Raw genomic sequence first — 18,217 nt, 5'->3', positions numbered from 1 at the left:
AATCCAAGATTAAAAATCGCATCTTCTGGCAATATTCAGAGGTAAATTCATTAGAAGTTCCTGCTAAAAATACAAATAGAACAATTTCTTAACCCTTGTTACTTGCCTCCAGTCTCACTGAAATCTCACTGGGACCTTAACAAAAAGCCATGGTTACAATTTCCATTCTCAAACTTGTTCTATCATGTTGTTTTATGCTGCAGTGTATTTCTTTATAGCAGGTGATATTACAGTGAGGCCCGTAGCCAGAAAATTTTGGGTGGAGGGGCCCGGGAGCTGAAAAAAAAATTGGGGGGGGGGCATGGGGCTTGGCTGCTTCTTCCCTCCAGCGGCCAGCCTGCCTGGCCCCAGCTCTCTCTCGCACTCTTTCTCTGGCTGTTGCTCTCTCGCTCACCCACTTTCTGTCTCTCTGCCACGGTCACACTGTCCCCCTCTCTCTTGCACTGTTATTCTCTCTCTCTCTCTCTCTCTCTCTCTCTCGCCCTGTCTCTCACACTGCCATTCAGTCTCTCTCTCACTGTCCCCGTCTTTCACACTGCCATTCTGCTCTCGCTTTGCCACTGTCTCACTGTCCCCCCCCCTCTCACTGCCATTCTCTTTCTCTGTCTCCTGCTCTCCCCCTTGCTGGTCCTAGAGGCCCTCCAATGGAGGGGACCTACATAGGGAGGGGGGGTTAATAGTGGCCCCCCAGGGCCCCTGTAGCTACGGGCCTGATTACAGTACATGTCCCAAAGAGGAGCGAGCATATCTAGATTCCTACTCATGGAAAGAAACAGTAAGCAACCTTGAATGCTTTTTTTTTTTGCATTTTCTTTTTTAATTAAACTTTTAAAAATGATGTACAACAAGTGCAGTCAAATATTCACAAAATATTAACCCTTTAACTCCCCCCTCCCCCTAGACAAAAATCTATAACAACACGTCTATAACATTATCCTAGGATCAGATTCAGATAGGCGAAGTTCAGGAGGTAGATACAACAAGACAATAGGATCAAAATAAAAAGCTGCAAAATAAACTCCCTACACAGAGAATGCATACTGACGAGTTCAAAAGAGCTCAGTTTATAGAATGCATGGAATGCACAGAGTGAACTAACTTCTCAGAAAAGGAAGGTGAAGGGGAAAGGGGGAAAACAAACAAACAAAAATATACACAATAAAGCCAAAATGCTATAGTAAAACAGTGTCATTACTTTCAGAAAAATATCAGATTATGATAAAAATTTGTTTTTTGGCAAAATGTCAAGGTCAGAGAGGTATGCAACAATAGGAAACCATAGCTTCACAAAGGCTTCCTGGGATTTGGGTGTGTGTGCTGGAGAACTATAAGAGGATATTTCTCCAAGTATAAAATAGTCCCAGAGCTGGATTCTCCTATCATTGACTGAGGGCATCGTACGGTTCTTCCAATGTTTTGCAAGGGCCAACCTTGCCACTATTAATAATAGCACAAATCTTTCCACTGAGATTTTATTTTGTGGCTTTTCCGGCCACTAACCTAGGAGAATGGCTTCAGGCAACAATGGGAGTGACTCTCCAGTGATCATGTTAATTTCATGAACAATATCTCTCCAGAATTTATTAACTGTGGAAATCTCTGAAGGACCCTGTCGCTAATAACACATGGAACCTCTTGTATTGCACAAAAGACCAAAGTCCAAGTTTAAAGTATGTAGTAAATGCTACTTCACTGAAGTTACATTGTCCCAGTTTAAATGTGAACAGTTTCTTGTAGCCAATTCTGAAACTTTGTTTTGTGAAGACTTGATGTTAATGGCCTTAGAAATATAAAACTTATGAATGTTTGGTTTTCTTCCCTTGAAACTAGGCATGAAGATGATGTCCAACACTTTAAAGTCATGAAAGACACAAAGGGTAACTATTTTTTGTGGAGTGAGAAGTTCCCATCACTAAATAAACTTGTGGAGTACTACAAGACTTTTTCCATTTCCAAACACACTCAGATCTTCCTGAAGGATGAGACCTCGAAAGAGCAGCAGGTATACCTTTTATTAACAGCTTTAGATTCATGGGGGGATATCAGTTATTACTAGCTATGGTGGTTGAGGGGAACCTCCACATTCAAAGGCCCTAAGCCTCTAAATCCCAGAGCCAGGAGGCAACATCAGGGGAAGACCTTGATCTCTATGCCCTGTTGGCCATCCAGAAGAACTGGTTGGCCACTGTGTGAGACAGGATGGTAGACTAGATGGACCACTGGGCTGATCCCACAGAATTCTTCATTGTTTTAGAATATTGCTTTAAGAACAGTTAATTAGAAAACTTAATGTGACTTTTGCCATGATATTGATCGGCCAATCAGCCAATCTTTGGTTGGGTAACTGAGCTTTAGAATAGATTCAAGTGAGAAGCTGTGTTGGTCTGAAGCAGCAGAACAAAGTTTGAGCCCAGTTGTAAAGGTCAACAGAATTTTACTTAAGGTAAATAAGCCTTTTAATTTTTTCCTGCTAATTCCTGATGGGTTATCAGGAAAAATTGTCTTTTATCATTTTTTAAATTCATTTCATTTATTGTCCACATGTCTCACTGAGTATCAAGGCAGATTACACAATGCAATCAATATGCCGAGTCATTTAATAAGCAATGTGATAAGACTAGGATTACAGAAGTCTAGGATTAAAGAAATATTTGCAGATCTAAATCTATGAAATTATTCCTGGATTTTGGACTGATTGCCTTTGAGTGTGAATATCAGTTGTATACTTGAACAGATTACTTAGATACTGCATTTTGACACAGAAGGAGCAAAGTCTCAAGGAGCACCACAGAACAGAGACAAGGAACAATTGTACAGAACACAGTGGTGTAAACATAAAATAAAATGGGCTCATTGGAACTGTGAGATGCATTTATGCTGATTTGTTGAAGGGGTTTCAGGTACATCTTTTGTTAAAGCTGAACAATCTGCTTCATGAGAACCCTATTGTTTGTCTAACTCTGTTTGCAAAGTACAGGATGCCAAAAGAGCACTGAAGCAGCATCTGGTTAAAGAATGGTGAACAAAAATTGACAAAAGTTATTGGAGTAAGTGGTTCCCAAGAGAGAGAGAGAGATCAAAAAGGTTTTTGGACAGCAGGAAAATCCCAGGTCACTGGCAGTCTGTTCTAGTATGCTAGCAGAATGAGAAAATGGCAGATCAGATGTTGCAAACTATGACGCACAGAACTGGGAAGCAGAAGGCACCGTAACTACAGTAACCAAAGCCCTGTTTAACCAGGAAGCGGACTCTGGTATTAAATTACCAGGATGTGAGTGTGGAGGCAAGGCAGAAAATACTACGTGCTCACTATAACAATGGCATTTTTATAACCAGTGTTTTGGGGTGAGGATCCCTTTCTTATCAGCTTCAAAAGGAAGGAATGATAGATTTCTTAATTTGATTAAGGGTCATATAATGTTGACCTCTTCTCAACCTGTTATACATTTTTAAATTCTGTCATTAGGATGGAGAGAAGGCATGTGTGTATAAAGGCAGGTAGATTTGTTTGAAATATCAGCAAAACCGGAAGGCAGATTGTGTTAGGAAGGAAATGTGAGAGAGGGAGTAAGGGATCTATAACATGTATCTGGCCAGTGGAAAAGAGAATTTTCAATGATGAGTCTTAAACCATTTTTACTTTGATCACTTTATTATGCACATGTAAAGTTTCCATTAGTCAGAATGTATGGCTGTTGTTATGAGAAGCCTGTTTTTCTGCATTTTCTTCTGCATTTCATTTAGCAATGATCACACATTCATAGAAATAAAGCAGAAGAAGCTCAAAGATTATTTAAACCTCATAAGCAGCATACCCAGGCTGCTTCCATACAGGAGTGGAAAAGGCACACTCATTGCAGCAGCAAGCACTGTGGGAGCAATTTCATGCACTTCATTCCTGGGCTGCTCACTGTGGATGCTGTCCCTCCTCCCGCTTCTGCTCTGTCACATGCACAGTTCTGTACCAGTATGTCAACAATCATGCCAGGCCTTGCCACAGCTTGGCAATTCTGTCCCACATCCCAGCTGAACCGCCTTGCAAAGCTGCACCATGGGCTAGTTGTGAAAACTAAAAAGGCCATTAAAGGTCCAACCCCCTCCCCATATTGGGTATGGGTGTAGCAACCACACAGACAGTTCACCCAGAGCCACCCTGTGCTTTCTCGTTTGAGTCTGATCAAAGGTCAGATCCCCTGGAAGCCTACAACTTATGCACAGAATGAGCACAGCATTATGTGGATGCTCCTTAAAAGTGTGGGGCCATGCTGTGTTCTGTGCAAGGTTTTCTAGTCCCCAGCTCCTGATTCCAGTCACTGCTTGGAATGTTTGTAGGAGAAAAAAAAAATTAATGGCCTTCAAGCCAACAGTGTGACATCACTTCCAGGGAAAACGCAGAAATTATTCCCTCTCTGGGAACTGCGGGAAAATATGGTTTTGCCATAGAGTTTTCAGTGATTCTTAGATGTGCCACAACTTGCTGGGATGCAGTCACACACACTAAATAGTGCACTTTCAATCCACTTTCAAGGCACTTTCCAATTGTATTTTGCTGTGTGAAATGGCAAAATCCACTGTCAGTTTCTGAAGTGGATTGAAACTGCATTAACATGGCCACACACCAGGTTTTCCTGACATAACGCTTAGGGCTGGCCCTAGACTGTCTGGCACACTAGGCAAGGTTAACTTCTGGCTTCCATCCTGCACTGATAACATTGCTGAGTCACATGGGGGGCACCTAATTCTGCACCCCCAGAAGGCTGGCACCCTAAGCAATTGCCTAGTTTGCCTAGTAGTAGGGCCGGCCTTGATAACACTGTTGCCAGTTCCCATTCCTCCTTGTCTCCTGCTGGTTTTTTAGAAAATGACAGCTGAAAATTCAGAGAACCTGTGCCTGGTAACCCTAAAATCCTCATCTTGAAGCAGCCCTAGAAAGGGAGGTTATTTCCTGTACCAATTTATAGAAGGAAAATGAAAAGTTTGAGAAATTACTGTGCCTCAGCAGTAGTATAAATATATACAGATCAGGCTGGTAAAACAAATTAAGCTGAAAACTTCATTTTCAAATAAAATTCAGAATATCCATCATTAATGTTAGATACTCGTGAGGTTTTGTTCCTAATTAATCGTAAAGAAATGTATCTGAGTTTTCAGTCTAAATATTTCAGGGCTACTGGCTTTGGGGGGTTGAGTGCAAGACCCATAATTTTAAAAGCAAGTGTAGCTCAGGGCCTAACTGCGCATTTCAAAATCCTCATGTCAGCCACATGACCTGCTTAGTCTTGTTGCACAGATGTGTTCTGGGAGTTTGATGATCAAAACTAAAAACTTAAGTGCATGGGGTCCCAGTTCAGAACTGGACTACAGGAAGAGGAGGCTTAAGCCTTTCTTCCTGCACCTTTCTGCTGATCTGTTACAGCCCTGGGGAGTCACTATTTGCCTCATGAAGGCCATTTATGTGTAGCATGTTGGTATATGTAAGTTTTCCCACCAGAGCAATCAGTGGCTCCCTGGGACCATTTAAAGTGATGAAAAACAGCACTGGAGAAAGTCTACACTCTGGAAATGTTGTGGGTCTCTTAGATGCTGCTGGACTCTAGTCTACCTGTTATTCTTCAGACTAACACAGCTACTAGCAACATTTTTTTGTGGGGGGTGGAGCTTAAGCACTCTTTCTCTGCATTCCATATTGGAACTATACATGCTTAGGAACTAAATTCTGAGCATGGAATTCCCAGATTTCTCAGTGTAAACTTCTAGATATAACTGCAGCTCTGAACATTTTCACTTGCCTTAAATTGCTTTTGAGCCTACCTCACACTAGTTATGTGAATGCCTGCTAACTGTTAATGTAAAAGAGAATCATGTGTTGTGTGAATGAGTATTCTGTCCAATTAATGTTTTACATTCTAATTACAAATCTATTGAATCATCACTGAAAATGTGTTATAGAGATGGTCAAGGGTTAGAGTGCCAGACTACGGATTTGAACCTAGGGGTTCAAATCTTCACTCCACCATGAAGCTCATAATGTGGCCTTAAGCCACTCACATTATCTTAGTCCTAGCCTACCACTCAGAAATGCTGTGAAGATAAAATGGAGGAGGTGGGAACTATAGAGAACAAGGAAAGAAGGAAGGACACAGTACAAAGTCTTTGTGTGCCTCACATGTCCACCCTGGTTCTGTCAACTAGACATGCTTTGGGAGTTCCATGCTCAAAACTTAATTCCTAGGCTTTCTCAACCCTCCCCCCGGCCCCGTTTATGTAATCAGTTTAGGATTGCAGTGCATGGTTAAGCCTATCCCCAGTACCATTTTCTTAACTCGAAATGTTGTCTCTCCCTGCACACTGCAGTTCCAATCTGCATACACCTAACAATTGATTTTCAAGTATGGAATTCCTAGACTTTGTCTAGTTGACAAGTCCAGGACAAACACATGGGGAACAGAGTGACTTTGTCAAGGGTAATTAGGCCTATATGTCAGCCTTATCAGACACAGGACCTAGAGATACAAAACACACCAGTAGAAACTTCATCTCATTTGCTTTCCTACCAGGATACGTGTGTTTGGAGCCTGGCCAAAAGGGCACAGGAAGCACTTCACCTGAGTGGAGCAGCTGTGAAAGAATCTGGAGCACCAGGGCACAAGAAAGATGGAGACCATTATTCACCACGGCTGCCTAAGCAGGTATCTTGAAGAGGGCAGAATGTATGCCCTTTGCCCTATGCTGGATTCTGTTTATTTAAGAGTTGCATTTACAGTGCCATCCTAAGCAGAGTTATGTCCTTCTCAGGTCACTTTCAGTGGACTGAGAAGGGTGTAATTCTGTTTAGAACTGCACTGTTAGGGTGAGGTCAGACGTTCATAAAATCCCACTACGGGCATGAGTGGAGTTCGGAAGCATGTCAGATTTTAAGCGGTTGTCCAAACATCAGCAACTGTGAATGGTGGTTAGCTCGTTCGAGTCCCACATTGAGACGACTGGGGCGCAGACTAATTTGATACTGCTTTAAATCCGGAACAAAATTCTTCTGACGGTTCCTGAGCGGAATTTCTCTGTTTGAACGCTCTATCGTTGGCGACTCGTTGAAAGCGCACCACCGCTTCTCTCCCAAAGCCCCCTGCAAGTGATATCACTGCACCAGTGAATGAGCGAGCGAATGTTGGCTCGATAAATCATTTACCCACCCCTATGTCCGGAAACAAAACTCACTTTTGAAAGTAGATGTGAACTAGATGTGAACTGATTTGAATTCCTGGGTTTTTTTCTGCACACGTCGTGCTCGTGCTGGAAAAATAGTGCCAATGGACTAGCAAAACTGTTAGTGATCCGACCCATTTAAAAGCGACGCGCTGAAGATAGCGGGCGTCACTGCACCTGCGCTAATGCAGATTGACGTCTCATAAAATGAGGTCCGGTAGAGCACTCTGATCGACCAGTGACGGGACCCACATGGGATAGAACGGGAGCCTGGCTGTTGTATGATCGGAAAATTGGTTGTGCAGATTATAATAGAGGCGCGTTGCAGATGGATTTAATGGTGAGTGTGACCACACCCTTAGTCTTCATAACACTAGGCTACCTTTATATTTCAGTGATATTTCTTTCTTGACCTCCCCCCCTCCCCCGCTAGTTTATCTAAGAGATCTGAATACTGATCTGAGTAGGTTGCATGACATGGTGGGGAAAAGTCTTGCTCCTGCCTGTGGCTAGAAATTCTGCAATTTGGAAGTATTTCATAATCCAAGGAAAAGGCATTTCTTATAGTTTGAAAGGGGAGAAAAGCCCAAACTACACCCCATTTGACCAAAGCAGACCCTGGAAAGAAGGAATAAGGGCTAAATCCCATCAGAGACAAAATAGTGCTGTCTTTCTGTCCTGTTTTTGATATCAAGCAGGAAAGTGAACTAGCCATACAAACAACAAACACACACACACCCCTGCTTTAATGCCAAACTGAGTTTGACTCTCTCTTAACATCTCTAGGAGGGAACAATTGACATACACATTTGTTTTGAGTCACTGTGACCTTTTGTGATGGCTCAAATGAAAGCAAGAGACCCTCAGGGGCAATTTGAAACGTTACATTTTGTAAAAGGAAATTGGAAAATACTTCCAGAGCTGCAAACAAGGATGTTAGAAAATCTACAGGGCGATAGTTATTTTATGGAGAAGGAGCAGCTCTTACATTGCCAGTCTTCCTGAGGAAAAATATTTGTGAACAAATGCTACCACCTTTCTGAGAGAGCTGTAATCTGGAGCAGCCTACATATTTTATATGGTAATGAATTCTGCCATGCATTGGAATGCCTCACCACTCTCTCCTCCCCCCACTACTTACTTTCTGCAGGCATCAAAGTGGCATTAGCAAGGAGAGAAGGCGTAGATGAATTTAAAATGTTAGAGGAAAGGAATATTCAGCTCTTCGTTGCATCCAATTCCATGTGAAGAGACACGGGGGATGCTAGTGTACAGTATAAAATGATCATCGTTTCCATATTAGGACTTTGTACCATGTGAAGATGGGAGGATTTCAGGAGCAGTTTATCATGTTACAATGCTACAGGGATTTGATCAAGCAGGAATTTTGTGGTGCCTATAGAGACTAGCACAGTTATCCAGGCATAAGCTTTTGTAGAGTCATTCCTGGAATGGCCAATTTACACACACCTTGACATGGAAGGAAACAAACTGTAAACAATATGATCAAAAGGCAATTAAATGTAGGTGCTGTAGGTAGGTACACAGTTTTTTTCCCCAGCATTGCTAAAGGCAGCTAAGAAATGGTGATTGTCAGCGGGCAAATGGTAGAAGGAGGAAGTTTAAAAGCCCCGCTCCTCAAACACCAGTCTCCCCTTCAAATAGAAGCTTCTGCAGCTGCATTTCATGAAAAAAAAATAATCTGCACAAATAATTGCGGAATTGCATAAAGTGTATCTCCTTAGTACATTACTGCTCAAAGTCCAAATGCATATGATAAACGCAGGACTGTTCACAGCAGCAGTAATAGGTTATCACACAATTATTAGATTTGCTAAACTAATTTAATTCCTACGGTATGAGATAAATCAATAATCAAAATTGGGCCCAGATTGGATAGTGTCAAGTTTCCTAATTCTAATCCAATAGTTTCACAATTGTTTATAATAATCTTACTTTCCTTCTGGAGTGCTTTTTGTTAAAAAAAATGGTGACTCTCAAATTAGCATCAGCATCCTTGTAGACTGAAATATTTATTGCAGTTTTAATGTTAATTTTGTGTTCATTTATTCATTTGTGTAGAGCTTGACCTTCTTGTCAATTACCTGTAAAATTTAGAAGGTTATTATTGGTGGATGATTGCATATATGGAGATAGAAGATGAGGAAGTGAATATTATTATGTCCTGGCATCATGCTTCCTGAGTGAGACTGAACTGACATCTGCATTTGTTGGATGGTGTAAATCTGGGCTAGTGTTTAACAGCTACGCATCAGCATTAGATATACAGGAGACCTAATGCTCAAAGGTAGCTTTAGCTATAGAAGTAACCAAATCTTTCACAGAGTAACTCAGAGCTGAAATATCTCATGCTTGGAAGCCCCAACCCCATAGGCTATAATAAAGTCACAATAGTTATAATAGAAGCCCTGTACATTCATTCATTTATAAATTCAATTTTAGACCACCCTTCCCTATGCACACAGCTCAGGGTGGTGAGCAATTTCAACAGAAACTTACAAATCCAGTTAAAAAATAATAAAAAATAATAAATGCAGAAGTGATTTCAGATGGCGCTGAAAATAAACCAAATTATGACCTTACCTTGTGGGGGGAGGAGAGAAAAGGGATGGGAGTGCTGTTACACCTCAACCACCCTTTTATTGGGGAATATTAATATATCTTAGCTCAAGTCTACGAGAGGTGAGGTGAGCAAGGATCTCTGTCAATGTTTACGGAGATAGACCACTGAAAATCCTTTAGTTAAATAATGGATTTTATTATAGGAAATGATTTTCAAATAGTTACATCCCAATCAAACAATTTCAAGCATACAAGAGGAATACAGTGGTTAGCTGAATAAGTGTGGATGGCGGGGGGGGGGGGGTATACAATACCTAAATCTTGCAGAGTAGGTTCAGTCAGAGGAAACACGAGGCCTTTGGAGAGATTTCTCTTGAGAAGAAGGGAGGGGGAATGAAGGCAGAAAGGGATGGAGGGAGGGAAGGATGCCAGGGAGGATGGGAAAAATTCCTGGATGGAGGGGAGCATTGAGAGAAATCCTAATCCTGACAGGTATGGTTGCCGGTTTTTCTAGGGTCAGTTACGTCACATCAAGAGGTTCAGTTGTCCAGCGTGTCAGAAACTAATTACCCAATAGAAATAAAGAGTGTCATATTGAAATAACCAATGAAAAGGCAGAATATCATATATGCAAACCCCAAAAGAGGAATCTTAATTAGTTTGGCCAAATGGGATTTATGGTCCTGTTTCTGTCAAACGTGGGTTCCTTGAAACTCACAAAAAGTGATAGATTTCTCTCTAAATGTCAGAAAGACACAAGAAAGACCAGTCCCAGTTCAGATGAGCATTGCTGTGACATGGCAATATTACATTTCAGCGGTGTCTTTCAGGGGTTCACTGGATTACAGTGCTAGGCTGAATGGAAACAATTTCTCTCCTCAGTCATAGGCCTGGCAGAACATCTCTGCCTTACAAACCCTGCAGAACTTTATAAGTCCCCTCAGGGCATGGATGTCATTCAGCAGAGAGTTCCATCAGGTTGGAGCTAGGGCCAAAAAAGCCCTGGCTCTGATTGGGGACAGCCAGATGAACATGCGCAGAGCTGTACTTTTCAGTGACTCATTAATGAATGATGCACCCAAATTAACATGGATACTTATAGGGACTAGGTGAAAACATTTCTGTTTTCTTTGACATTTGTAGAGTGTTGGTGGAAATTTTTTATTGCTCTGTGTGGCAGAACGGGCCTGCTCTGGCCTGCAGGCCCTATTCCACCCTGTCCTCAAGGATTTTCCAACACCTGGAGAGGCTTTTGTCTCTTTCCAGTGACCTGCTGCCACTAGCTGACCTTTGTAGGACTTGCCCACCAGGAGGGTCAGGACTCCCAGCTTCCCTTCTAAGTTCTGAAGCCTTGCCCCAGTGTCTCCTACTGCCCAGCACCTGGTCACCATGGGGACAGTTTACTACTTTGTGTGTCCCTGGAGGGATAGCCAGTTGCCAACTGCCGGCCTTCTCCCTGGTGCTTCTTTTAAAATAGTGTGCCAAAGACAGTGGAGGTCTATGTGGTACAGAGAACCACTACCAGCATCACAAGTTATATAGTATTTAAAGAAAATGTTCACAAGCATACTTTTAGCACAGCATCAGACTGAGCAAAAGATTCAGACAAAATCAGTAAAATGCAATTCCTCTGTCCCTTTCTCTATAAGTGCCTTATCAGATATTTAAATACAGGACAGGCTCCCTGGTTTAGGAAGTTACAGATCTCTATAGAAGATCTTGAAGCTTCCTTCTTGCTGACCACGCCACCACATGGTTAATGGCCGTCTGCTCCAGACCTCAGTTAAAAGTTCTGTCTCCTTTGACAGACCCAGCATGAAAGAGACCTCATCCTTGCTGCCAGGAGTATCTATCATCTCCCTTCCCCCTCCCACTGACCCAGTCAGGCCAGGTCAGGGAGGCTTTTCCTGACATATGTAAAAATTTAATTCCTGGAGATTATTCTTGGAGCCTTTCTAGTCTAACATCCTCCAAACCTCTGTTCCTTGCCTGGAGAAGGGGGGAGACCAATTATCTCTCCTGCTAGATCTATTAGCATTTGTATCAAGGTGAGCTGAGGTATGCCTAGAAAGCAATTGAACCAACTTTCTCCTTTCTTGCCTGTTCTCTGCCCAGAGTGTGTGTGGGGGCAGGACTTTTAAAACTCAGAGTAAAGGTTTTGCTCGTATCAAACCTCCAAAGGAAAAAATGCATTTCTTCACACTCTGACTTGTATTATTCTTCAGTCTTTTAGTTTACTTTATTAAACCATTAATACCAAAATGGTTTAAATTAGTCTAATCTCCTAAACATCTCCTAATCCCAACTTCGTCTCAGCAGTATGACATGGTCTACAGCAGGGATGGCCAAACTTGGTAACTATAAGAGCCACATATGAAGCTGCCTTATACTGAATCAGACCCTTGGTCCATCAAAGTCAGTATTTACTCAGACTGGCAGCAGTTCTCCAGGTTCTCAAGCTGAGGTTTTTAACACCTACTTGCTTGGACCCTTTTTTAGTTGGAGATGCTGGGGATTGAACCTGAGACCTTCTGCTTCCCAAGCAGATGCTCTACCACTGAGCCACTGTCCCTCCCCATAGAATAAATGTCAGATGTTTGAGAGCAGGAAGGGAGGCAAATGGGGGAGGGAGAGGTAGAAAGAAAGCAACTTTAACTTTAAATGCATTCTCCAAGCCGCTGGGTGACAGGGCAGTGAAGGCTTCAAGAGCCACACAATGTGTGTGAAAGAGCCACATGTGGCTCCTGAGCCAGTTTGGCCACCCCTGGCCCACAGTATCAAAGACTGATGGTAAATCCAGCAAGAGCAACAAAGAGGCAATACCATCTCTGTCCTATAGCCCAGCCTGAAACCAAACTGAAAAGGGTTTTCTAAATAGGTGACAGATGACCACCTGTTTTACTGACCAAGGAAATGTGTCCTATCAGTGATTGATTTATGATGGACATCAGGGATTCACTGATGTTTACATGATTTCAGTAGCTTGGATGGCCAGTGATCTAGAACAGGGTTTCCCAAACTTTCTCCCCCGTGGCTCAGCTATTTTTACACCTCCTTCGTGGCCCACTAAAATTTGGGGGTGGAGCCAGGAGACTTTGGGGGTGGAGCCAGGGGACAGGAAATGATGTACAAACAAGCCTAAAATTCTTGCAATATTTTGTTTAGGAAAGGAAGGAGAATAGTGGCATTCTGCAATCCAATTTTAAAAATAAAACATCAAAAAAAAGCACAAGGATAACAAGATTGGCGGGAGGCCTCGTGACCCAGGATTGAGGCCAGGGTGGCCTGATGCCAGGTCGCAACCCTGCCATTGGGAAACACCGATCTATAGTACAAGATTCCAGAATCCTGTTGACAGGATTCCAAGACCAGATGAGGTACTGGGCATTTGTAGCATCTCAGCTATATTACAGCCAGGGTCCAAATGTATTAAATGTATTAGCTTAAAAAAAAATACTTTGCAAAGGTATCACAATGAATCTTCAGTTCCTGAGAATTTAAAGGCTCAGCGACTGCCCAAATACTTTAAACAACTGAGCTGGGAATGAACTAGTTGATGCAATGGTACCAGCAAAGCAGAATTTCTTTGCCACTCATAGTGGCCAAAGAGGCTACGAAATCCTGTGCAAGCCCAGACAAGGTGCCAACTGCATGAATGTTGAAATCACCTCCCCACCTTGTCCATTGAATAGTAGGTGCAGCTGCATAACAATCCCTTGATGAGCTCCACCGCCTGTTTTTCTACAAAATGACCCCTGTTTGAAAGTATGAAGTAAACTGGAGTGCAAATATGGATTTCATAGGGAAATGAAAGAATTTTCAGTCTCACAAAGCATAAAGATAAAAGACATTTCCAGTTGAAGAATTTTAATTAAAGGGACTCAAATAACAATTTAATTAGACATATGTTCATCACCAAAGTCAAGGTCAGATGATTTCTGACAAGAATATTTCTGAAGTGTTTATTGGTTACATGTAACTTTGAAGCTCCCAGATCTGCTACAGAGAACATTAATGACTCTTATTTTAATTAAGGGGACACACATAACAGTTTAATTAGACATATGTTTATCACCAAAGTCAATGTCAAAATGACCGCTGACATGAATAGTTCCAAAGTTTTTATGGGTTACCTCTAACTCTAAAACTCCCAGATCCACCTCAGATTCAGAGTATATTAATGGTTATTTTATTTCTATTTAATTTCTAGGACTGGCATGGCAGAAGCCTGGATATTCAAGGTGCACTACAGAGCCAGAGAAATCATGGAGAAGGGCATGCACCATCTATGTTCCGAAGACACACAGACCCTGTACAGCAGCCACAGGTACAAAAGACATGCCTTTCAGACACAGAAGCTGCTTCCACACAGGACCATGCCCCTACCATGGCGGCAGCGGCAGCAAGTGGTATAGGAATGGGATGCCCCCTATCCCATTCCAGTTGCTGCTGCTGCCATCTCCCAACCTCTGCTCCCTCCTTTGGCACTGTTGCTGTTGCTGAATCTTACAGCAGCATTCAAGATCTTATTACTCACCGCCTCACTGACATGGGAATATGTGAGGCAACCCTTTAGTGGCTTTCCTCCTTTCTCCACAGTCGACAGGGGGTGGCACAGGTGAGGATGTGTCCACTAGATACCCCCTGGTATGTGGGGTCCCTCAAGGGGCACTCCTCTCCCCAGTGCTGTTTAACATCTATATGTGCCCCCTTGACCAGCTCACAAGGAGTTTTGGGCCTGAGTGTCATAAGTATGCAGATGACATCCACCGTATCTGCTGGGTGACTGGTCAGCTATTGTCCTGCAAAATCTGGCCAGGGGATTGGAGGCCATGGTGAACTGGCTAAGAGCAGGTTGAAGCTGAACCCATCAAAGACAGAGGTTCTGTGGCTGGGAGGGGTGGGAATGGAGTCAGAGTGCAGACTAATGACTCTTGACAGGGCACTACTAGTACCAGTGTCATCCATCAAGAGCCTGGGCATGACACTGGATACCTCTCTTTCAATGGAAGCTCCCCAAAATTATGTCCCCTCTCTCAGCAGCCCTGCCGTTATTGTGATAACCTAACCCCTGAGAATAGTACAAGTGCACATCCCCAAAAGTACATGGAAAAATCTTGCTCCAAGGTATATTTACATTCAGGCATTACAGCACCAACACATCAAAAAAGTCTACATGGTTTACATGGTTTCAGGCATGTTCTGGGACAGAGCATCAGCCAACACTCTTTCCTTCCCTGGAATATGTTGAAACTCATCCTGTGAGGTAATTGCCCAGTGCATCACCTTCTGATTCTTGTTCCAAGAGTGATTTAACCACACAAGAGGAGAATTGTCTGTAGTTTGAAAGGCCATCCCCACAGGTACAGATGCAACTTCTCAGTAGCCCAGACAATGGCAAAGGTGATCCTTCTGTATCCTGGAGTAATTCTGCTACCTTGGCAACAGCTTCCTGATCAGAAAGGCTACAAGATGAGACAACTTATCCCCCCCCCCCCCCGCCCACACTCACCTCTCACAGGCACAGCTCCCAGTCCTCTCAGTGACTCATCCATGCTGAGAATAAAAGTCCTTTGGACGTCAGTTGCCTACAGTTACAAGCTTCACTTTTAAGGGTTTCGAATGCGTTTTGACATAGTCTAGTCCAGACTATCTTGTCTGGCCATTGTTTCTGGTGTCACTTAACACTACAGCCCATTCACTGAACTTTGGAACAAACTGTCTGTAATAACTCACTGCCAAGAAAAGACTGAATTTGCTTCTTGGTGCAAGCCATTGTTCAGTTTGCTTCTATTTGGGGCACCAGTAGCTGCATTTTCCCCTGCTCCATTGTGCAGAAACACATCTGGCTGCTCATTCGGACTCAATCAGGCTTTCAGCATGAATCCTACTTCCTGTAGGCTCTGTATGGCAGTCTGTACATGCTTGAGGAACTGGAAAATATTGTGGTATTTAAAAATGCCACCACAAATTCCAGCCTGTAAAGCAGGTGGTCTACTAGGCGCTGGAGTGTCATGGGCACATTACTCAACCTGAAGGGCAATACAGTGAACTCAGAGAAGCCCAAGTGAGTGCCATCCCCCGTTTTGATCTGTAAATATCCCTTGGGGATATGTAACTCTGAAGCTCCCACTACAGAGAACATTAATGGCTATCATTTTTCTCTTTAATTTCCTTAATTTCTAGGATAGGCATGGCAGAAGCCTGGATATTCAAGGTGGACTACAGAGTCAGAGAAATCATGGAGAAGGGCATGCACCATCTATGTTCCGAAGACACACAGACCCTGTACAGCAGCCACAGGTACAGAAGACATGCCTTTCAGACACAGACACTGCTTCTACACAGGGCCATGCCTCACCATAGCAGTAGCAACAAGTAGCAGTTGCAGTATCCCAGGGTTTGGGGGTTTTGTTTCAAGTCATCTGTTCTTGTGGCCATCCCTCCACTGACAGCTAATTCATCAATTAAGGTGGAATTAGTATCTCCTTTTAAAATCTCCATTAAGCCTCTTAGGTGGGAATCAAACTGCCAGAGTCTGCATTGGATGTCTAGGAAGGCGACCTGAGACAAGAACAGGACATAGAAGTTCAGGAAATTCTGACAAAGAAAAAAATATCAGAAATAGCTGCAACAGCTGCAGAGCTTTGATATGTAGGCTCTGTGAAACGACAAAGTAATCAGTGTGTATTTATTGCACACAGAAGATTATCTGGAAAGGTAATTAGTAGTTTGGTGAAGACACATTATGGATGGCTGAGATCTAACATATTTCTTTGTTTCTCTTTTATTAGCGGACGCAGTGGGTCCGTGCCATGTACGACTTTGAGGCCGTGGAGTGTGATGAACTAGGGTTTTGCAATGGAGATATCATAGAAGTTCTCGATAGCTCTGATCCGTCTTGGTGGAAAGGCTGCTTACATGGAGAATTTGGTCTCTTTCCAGCCAACTACGTAGCACCTGTGAATCCACACTGTTTGTAACTGTGTATATTGTAATGACGCTGTTCCATCATTTCAATAATCTTGGGTGACATACATAGTTTTTACAGTAGTAACTTATTGGCTAGTTTGGGCCAGGGGAGGGGGGGATTGTGCTTAACAGTAGCAAGAGATAGGGATTGTCAAATAGACAACTCTGAATTTCCATGGCACTATTTCGCACTTACCAATTCCAAACTAAGTTGTTTCTTGCCTTCCATGGCTGCGTTTTAGAAAACTACTTTTTAAAAGTTTTGGGTTTCACTTCCATCAAAACTGCATACCCAACCAAGTTCATATCTGTTAGAATGCAACTTATTCCAAATTTATCATAGTACTTGAGTAACATTCTACTTTGTAGAGTGCATACCAATATTATAATCTGAACACTGAGCTTCAGGATTATGCTCAGCATGTTTTATTGAAATGTGACATTTTTTCTCACATATTGAGTTTGTAGGAAACTCATTTTTGCAGCAGAAGCTGGCTGTATACAGATCTAATTGGTTAAAAACTAATGATGTCATGGAACAATTTTTCAGCTATTTTTTAATTGTGTGCTTCTCAAAAAAATTAATGTATACTGAATATAATAAGTGTACAAGAGGCTCTTTAAAGATAGAAATGCTGCCTGCTATATGGAAGGAGACAAGAAGCATTTGACTGGCCTAGCATTCAGTTCACCCATGAGTAAATATGTAATCAGCATTAGCATTCCAAACAGAGGAAGAACCAGGGTTCTCTCTGTTGAGGAAAAATACCTAGCATGTCCTATCTTTTCTGGATTGTCATTCTGGATTACACCCTAATTCCCCTTTATTGTAAGATTTTCCTTTATGCTAACATGAAAGCTTTGCAGTGTCATGTAGTCAGGCTTCTCTTCCAAACATGGCAACAAAGTTGCACATGTGTTTTTACTTAATTTAACCAACAGTAATCACCTGAGAAGATTTTTTATTTTGATACTTACTGTTGTTCTTATGCACCACCACCGCTGCAAAAAAACAACAACCCCACTTGTAATTGAGAGCTGCATTGCAGTGAGGCAGACATATAAACAGGGCTTCCTCTTTCTAGTTATAGAATGGAAAAGAGACCCCTTGGAAGGTTCTCCTGCTGTTGTCAACAAAAGCTCTGTATTTGTAAATATTGGATGATACCATAGACACATAGGATATAGTGACAATGCAAACATATTTACATTTTATAGCAGTTTCATTGCAAAGACTTTCCCCAAAGAATCCTTGGAATTAGCAAGGATACAAAGAATCCTATAGTTTCTGGGCTTCCTTGCAGAGATGAAATTACTGTTAAACAATTTAAATCTATGGTGCAGATGTTCTCACATTTTCCAAGTCGCACTCAATGTATGTGATAACAATACGATCATAGTTTCAAGAGGATAGCTGTGTCAGTCCGCAGTAGTACAGTAGATTCCAGTCCAGTAGCAC

General features: G+C 42.4%; 1 protein-coding gene across 3 annotated transcripts in view; it reads left to right on the top strand.

Moving 5' to 3' along the window:
• Nucleotides 1-16,803, top strand: part of GRAP2 (GRB2 related adaptor protein 2) — a 102,445-nt gene extending 85,642 nt beyond the window's left edge. Inside the window, exons 5-9 of one of the 3 annotated variants that reach the window (XM_060245417.1) lie at nucleotides 1,831-2,002; nucleotides 6,558-6,689; nucleotides 13,997-14,113; nucleotides 15,973-16,089; nucleotides 16,581-16,803. In XM_060245417.1, coding sequence (XP_060101400.1) covers nucleotides 1,831-2,002; nucleotides 6,558-6,689; nucleotides 13,997-14,113; nucleotides 15,973-16,089; nucleotides 16,581-16,769 — 727 coding nt within the window. In that variant the 3' untranslated portion in view covers nucleotides 16,770-16,803. The remainder of the gene's footprint in view (nucleotides 1-1,830; nucleotides 2,003-6,557; nucleotides 6,690-13,996; nucleotides 14,114-15,972; nucleotides 16,090-16,580) is intronic. The other 2 variants (XM_060245419.1, XM_060245418.1) reach the window with 2 other exon arrangements.
• The last annotated feature ends 1,414 nt before the right edge of the window (nucleotides 16,804-18,217 follow it).

The sequence above is a fragment of the Heteronotia binoei genome, chromosome 8 (assembly GCF_032191835.1).
Source record: "Heteronotia binoei isolate CCM8104 ecotype False Entrance Well chromosome 8, APGP_CSIRO_Hbin_v1, whole genome shotgun sequence".
In the NCBI taxonomy this organism is placed as follows: Eukaryota; Metazoa; Chordata; class Lepidosauria; order Squamata; family Gekkonidae; genus Heteronotia; species Heteronotia binoei.
Note: the sequence above shows the minus strand (reverse complement) of the source record. Positions and strands in the feature narration are given on the sequence as shown.